Source organism: Typha latifolia, chromosome 7 (assembly GCF_019914945.1).
Source record: "Typha latifolia isolate L0001 chromosome 7, TyphaL0001v2, whole genome shotgun sequence".
Taxonomy (NCBI): domain Eukaryota; kingdom Viridiplantae; phylum Streptophyta; class Magnoliopsida; order Poales; family Typhaceae; genus Typha; species Typha latifolia.
Window position 1 is genome coordinate 7810669 of NC_133092.1, and position 6302 is coordinate 7816970.

Sequence of the window (6302 nt, forward strand, 5' to 3'; positions counted from 1 at the left end):
TAATTTTAGAGTTATACAGATGCATCAAAAGATTTTATTGATGTCCAAAATTAGTGGGGGTAAAGTAATACAAATGAAAATTAGTAGGTAATTTAATACTAGGCATAATCAATAAAGAAACAAAAAGTACTGCATTTTCAAAATGTTTATACAACTTTTGACGTGTTATTTAGCGTATATACGGTCAATTTAACAGGGAACGCTATGTCTAAATAGATAAAAATTAAGCATGGTAAAAGAACATGTTAGATAGAGATTTAACACTGGATCTATATATAGAAACAAGGGTGTGATACTGAACGGAGTATCACTTGGTATAGGTGTCAGTACATAAGTCGGTGTCATGGTACAAAGGCTCCAAGCGAATGTATGTGTGTATGTATGCAGTATGCATTACACGGACACAAAGGGGGTTGGAGAGGGACCGTTACTTGGCAACTCGAGGGTGTAGGACCAAACGTGCGCCGGCACAGACCGCCTCGGCAATAAAAACCCACTATTGCCACCCTCCCCATCCCCCCAAACCCCTATTCCCGTGCCGGTATACCACTATCCCCCTCCTCTCCGTACCAAATAAAAACTACTGGTTTTCCTGCAACCAAGAATTAAAAGGGTTTATAGAGTGAGAAAGAAAGAGAAGAGAGAGATACATAGTCCACTATTCGGAAGAAGGATCTTTGTCTTTATAGATTTTACTCTCCCTCTCCCTCTCCCTCTCCGTTTCCCTCTCCCTCCCTCTCCCCTCTCTCTCTCTCTCTCTCTCTCTCTCTCTCTCTCTCTCGGAGCTAAGTAAAGCTTTGAGAGGGATGGAACGGGGGAACCTTCTAGATCCCGGAGCTCAAGAGTTCTATCCGACGACTCAGTTCGCCCTCGCACACCCCCAAATTTACTACCACTACCACCCGACCCCTCCACCGCCTCCTCTTGCCCAGCCGATGATTCAGGCTGCGGCGGCGGAGTACGTGACGCCGGCGTGGGTGGCCGGGGACGGGGCGGCGTCGCGCGCGGTGGTGCTGAGTATGGTGCCACGGCACGTGCCGGAGGCGGCCGTGAGGGTCTCCATGGAGGCCTTCGGCGCCGTGCGGTCCGTGGACTTGTCGGCGCTCGCCGCCGAGGGGATCGTGACCGTACTCTTCTTCGATCTGCGGAGCGCGCAGGCGGCGGTGGCCGAGGTGCGTGACCAACACGTGCGGCAGCAGAGCCGGCTGGGCCAGCAGTTCGCCGCCGCCGCCGGCAATTGGCAGCCGCCGCCGCCGTGGGAGTGGCGCGAGCCAGAGATTGGAGTGATCGGGTGCCTGCGAGGGCTAATCGCTGGGTACGCCGTATGGGCCCACTTCGCCGCCGCTGTTGTTGGGCACGACGCCACCAACCACGGCTCCCTCGTCGTCCTCAATTCTCACCCCGGCATCTCTCTCCACTCCCTTCGGGAAACCTTCGAAGCTTTCGGTATAAGAAATTACTATTTATAGCAACAAGCTTGTTCTCTCCTCTTTTCCCAGTAATTAACATTATTATTTTCGCTCTCTTAGATCCGTGAAATTCATTTTCTTGTTGGTTTTCATTGTTTTAAATGGATAGTGAGCCAACAAGGGTTTCTTCGGAATGCTATCTGTCGGTTCATCTCATCTCGCTATTATGTTTTTTATTCCCTCCACTCTTCTAGGTTTGCTTTTTATGGGAAGAGAGGCTGTTTGTTTTCTCTAGGAAAGAAATAATAGTAATAAGAAGAATAGTGGGTCGGTTTTTCTCCAGTTTGTGTCTGTTCGATTTCCTGTTCTATTTGATATTATTCTAATGAAATGATGATGGCGTATAGGAGCCGTGAAGGATTTGAGGGAGTCTCCCGTGAAGCCGAACCACAAGTTCGTGGAGTTCTTCGATACACGGGACGCAGCTCGAGCCCTCTCGGAGCTTAATGGGAAAGACTTCTTTGGGAGACCTTTGGTGCTCGAATTCACCAGACCAGGCGGCCACACTCGAAGGTTGCAGACTTGCAGTACTCTCTAATCTATATTGCAAATTATAATATCCCTTCTTATCCGTGGAACCTATCTAGATCTTTCTTTCTTTCTTTTTTGTTTTCCTTCGTTTTCTGCTTATTGTACTTACTGTAGGAGGAATTGGAGCCATCACCACCACAACTTTCCTACACCTCCAAGGCTGCTGCACTCGTCTACGTCGTCGTCGCCAAGTGGAGGGAATAGGAGAGGAGGGGAAAGAGTGGTGCTGCTTAAGAGGGGTACTACTAACACCAGTAGTGCTGCAAGTGATAGAATACTACCCGGTGATGGTGGCGAGGGAAGTGCTGTGAGGAAGACCAAGAGCAGCAGCAGCGGCGGCAAGAAGAACAAATGCCCGTCGTCGTCCTCGTCGTCGTCTTCGTCTTCCAAGCAGCAGGCGAATAAGAAGGGTTGGAAGAGCCATGGGAAGACTGGTGCGGAAGCGAGGTTTCTCTTCAAGGAAGGGGAGGAGGAGGAGGAATCGGGATCCTGTTCCAGGGATTCCAGAACAACCGTCATGATTAGGAACATACCCAACAAGTACAGGTCACAATCTTGCTCCCTCCCCATCTCTTGCCACTTCTTCTCCTCACCACCCTCCTTTATACGTGTGTTTTTTTTTCTTCTTTAAATTCGTTTTTCCAAAGTCATGCTGAAAATTTTGGTTGGTGTACTGGTATCACTGAATTGTTTAATTTTGTGGAGCGCAGTCAGAAGTTGATGTTGAACATGCTGGACAACCACTGCATTCATTGCAACGAGCAGGTTAACGCCGAGGGAGACGATGAACCGCTCTCAGCTTATGATTTCGTTTACCTTCCCATTGATTTCAAGTAAGTGATCAGCTTAAGGAAATGATTATTTTATGCTCTTCAAACTTCAATAATTCGCTGGTACAAGTAGGAAATCTGCTTACTTTCAAGTTGTTTAGTTGTTTTTCTCTTTTCCATTTCGCTATTTGGGTTTTATTCGATGGCATGAGTGAAATACGAGAGGAGAGAGAAAGATAGATTGAGAGACATAAAAATATATATATATATATATATACGCAAATTATAGTGAAAAAGAAAAAGGAGCACAGTTCGATGCTGAGAAATAAGCCTAAAAAATTAAAGGAGAAGAGTAGTGGGCGTAAACATATGATCAAAGGAAGAGCGTTGAAGAGGGTGGTCAGTTGGTCATAAGCTCGGTAACTCTTCCGTACACTGCACCATCCCACTTCAACAATGAGCTGTGACGCAAACGGAGAGGCAGATCAAGACAGGCCCAGATCCCTTATTTACCCTCTTCTTATCTCAATCTCACTGCCATCTCCACCCTACCAAATGAAGCCCACCAGGATATATCATAGAAAAGGAAAGTGGACTGGATAAATCATTAGCTAATACATGGGAAGTAAGGTAGAATAAGAGTAAACAAAAGAAGGCATCAAGCCCTAATGAAAGGGAAGCCTTTTACACATGGGATAAAAGAACAAACCCTAGTGGAGATACATCTCTTTATTTTCTGAGGTAAGTTTGAAAAGACCCATCAGAGCTCAAATGACAAGAAGCTTTGGTGATATTGAAAAGAAGTTACCAGTTACTGGTATTAGTATTTATTAAAGCGGCAAAAAGAAGCTGGCCCGGGTTGCATTCCATCCTTTCTCTCATCAGAACCCAAACGGGAAAAGCAACTTTCCGAACCCAAAAAATAGGATAATAATATACATATCGGAGTTCAAGAAAGTGGCTAATTTTATATTCTTCCTCCTCCTCCTTCCTCCTCGGTCTATTCCATTCTATATTCCTTTCTCTTGTTTTGACTCCTCACTTGCTATTGTGTACAGCAACAAGTGCAACGTTGGCTACGGCTTCGTGAACCTGACATCGCCGGAGGCCGCTTTCAGGCTCTACAAGGCCTTCCACAAGCAGCCATGGGAGGTCTTCAACTCTCGTAAGATCTGCCAAGTCACCTATGCTCGCTTACAGGTATATATATATATATATATATATATATGCATACATATTATTCAAGATAATTCTATAGCAAAATCTTTTGTTAGATGAAAGATGATTTTATCTTTTTGGGTTGAGATGTAGGGTCTGGAGGCACTAAAGGAACATTTCAAGAACTCTAAATTCGCGTGCGACAACGACGACTACATGCCGGTGTTCTTCTCACCCCCGCGAGACGGGAAGGAACTATCCGAGCCCATCCCCATCGGAGGGCGTGGGCCCACCCTTTCGCCCACCTCTCTCGTAAAGCGTTCTATCAACCTCGTCGGCCCGCCATCGGACGGCGGAGGCGGCGCGTCGTCTACGACCACCTCGACCCACGCGCCGTCCGATCATGCCGGGGACGACGAGGGAGAGGAGGTCGCTGGCGAGACTAGTTGCGGTCGGCTCAGTGACGCTCTCCTAAGCCTGTCCTACAACGATTGAGACCGGACGACCCGGAGACGTCTTCTTTCTTTTGTTCGTTCGTTCGTTCTTTCTTTCGTTTCTCTCTTCGTATCTATTTATCATCTTTTGCATCGAGAATGTAAGTGGAATGATGCTTCATGGCGTATTAAAAGGATTCGATGATGATAGGTGATAGGATCTCTCCTCATTAATTGCGCTTTTACAACTTGGAAACGGCGGTAGTGATTCATTTGGCTCCTCATACACGCATCGACCTCCCTCACTCGCTCCCCCTTCTCACTGCTCTTCGTATGTGTTGTATTATGTGAGAAATACTTATCTATCACATGTCTGCCTTGGTTTGCTTGTCCTCTCTCTCCCTCTCTCTTCTTTGGTCCTAAAGAAAAAAGAAACTAATAAATATTTATCCTTCGTAGTGTTATTTTATGCTGCGGGGTTGGGTGGTCTCAATGGGACAAAGCTGCCACCAACCGCCGATTCTTGGCGGCCAGAGTTGATGGTCCGCGTACGTTAGCGTTGCCCCTCTCTGCGGCCTTCTAGGATGCGCGCAGATGCGGCCCATGTGGGGTCGCGGTGCTTTGACCAGGGACATAAATATATGGGGAGTAGTGTTTTTATAATGATTTCTGTATGCAATCCATGCTATCTATCTCAGCTTTCCAAGTTCGAGCATTAGACTTTGATCTTAAAGTATTATAGTACTATCCCCCGTGTGTGCACAAATAAGTAAATCATCTGAGACATGGATACACTTTCGACGTGGAGTTGTTCCACATTTCGAGAGCATTCAGGTGTAATTTTATGAGACTAGTGTTTGCTAGAAGGGTAAAATAGGAGAGAGGTGGTGCGAGAAAGTGCAGTTCAAAAATGACTAATCTTTATATATATATATATGCGGATAACTATGTAGACGCACTCGAGAACTAGACAGCACTATTATCAGCTGCAATTTCTTTTATACTCTTTTTCTGCTCACTCTATATCTGAAATATCTAATATTAATCCATATTGTTTGCAACTTAGGTTATGTTGCTCTTCTGAAAACACAATAATTATTGTCTTTCTTTTTCGTTGATGTGACCCAGGATTCTACTATATCATCAATTCAATCACCCTTTTACGTATCAATGAATATAACGACGTATCTAGTTGACATAATTATGGAACGAAAGAGAATATGTAAACGTGTCCATGTACATTTAATGCATTGTATCAAATATCTTCTGTGTCATTGTGTACTATTATTTCACTCAACTTATTATCCTTTTTCTTCCGTTACTGTTCTAAATATAGCTTTGGTGATTGAATGAAAAACCCGTACATTTTTTTAAAACTCACACCCTTTAGTCTTCCCCTTCTAAATCAAGTTTTGTTTTTTTTTTATTTCCGAATTTATCCTTTAATTTCATTGACTGTCTCATTAAATACCGGTGGAGCATCATAGAAATCGAGAGAATTGTTGTATCTTTTTTGTGCTTTACGCTTACTTCTTGGTTTACTGGAAATAATTCTTCGGATGCCTCTTGTATACTGATTTAGAATAATTTATGTAATGTATATGTTTTTTATATATATTTTAATGAACTAGCATTCACCATAAATAGAATCCACCGTAAATAGAAGTGAAATGCAAAACCAAAAGTGAGTATATAGATTAGGTACTTGCACATAGCAACATTCGAAAGGAATTTAAACTTAAAAAAAATAAGAATCTATTTCACTTTTTAACTGGCGGAGGCTTGATTTCCATTTTGTTTATTACATCTCTCCCCATGGTTATGCATCTGAGATTTTTTATAAAACTCTGCACTCCACATACTCTTCAATTTCTCTTAGTTCTTCCTTTTATTAAAAATGTTCAAATGTCTTATAGGAACATATTATACAATTTAAGTAT

The 6302-nt window shown here is 43.8% G+C and overlaps 1 protein-coding gene across 2 annotated transcripts; it reads left to right on the forward strand.

Moving 5' to 3' along the window:
* The first annotated feature begins 469 nt into the window (after positions 1-469).
* Positions 470-4577, forward strand: LOC140792577 (protein terminal ear1 homolog). Of its 2 annotated transcripts, none has more exons than XM_073143651.1 (6): positions 470-1446; positions 1817-1982; positions 2115-2546; positions 2711-2833; positions 3829-3970; positions 4082-4577. In XM_073143651.1, exons 1-6 carry the CDS (start codon positions 807-809, stop codon positions 4421-4423), a joined length of 1845 nt encoding a protein of 614 aa, XP_072999752.1. In that variant the 5' UTR covers positions 470-806; the 3' UTR covers positions 4424-4577. The 2 variants fall into 2 exon arrangements, with proteins under 2 accessions (XP_072999752.1, XP_072999753.1); XM_073143652.1 differs by having other exon boundaries at positions 635-1446; positions 4076-4203.
* The last annotated feature ends 1725 nt before the right edge of the window (positions 4578-6302 follow it).

What these genes read in the sequence shown, in the direction of transcription:
- LOC140792577 (XM_073143651.1), top strand. Translation starts at nt 807, where the DNA reads ATGGAACGGGGGAACCTTCTAGATCCCGGAGCTCAAGAGTTCTATCCG. An exon ending in GGAAACCTTCGAAGCTTTCG is followed by an intron (nt 1,447 to 1,816) that starts GTATAAGAAATT and finishes GATGGCGTATAG; the next exon opens with GAGCCGTGAAGGATTTGAGG. An exon ending in AACATACCCAACAAGTACAG is followed by an intron (nt 2,547 to 2,710) that starts GTCACAATCTTG and finishes TGTGGAGCGCAG; the next exon opens with TCAGAAGTTGATGTTGAACA.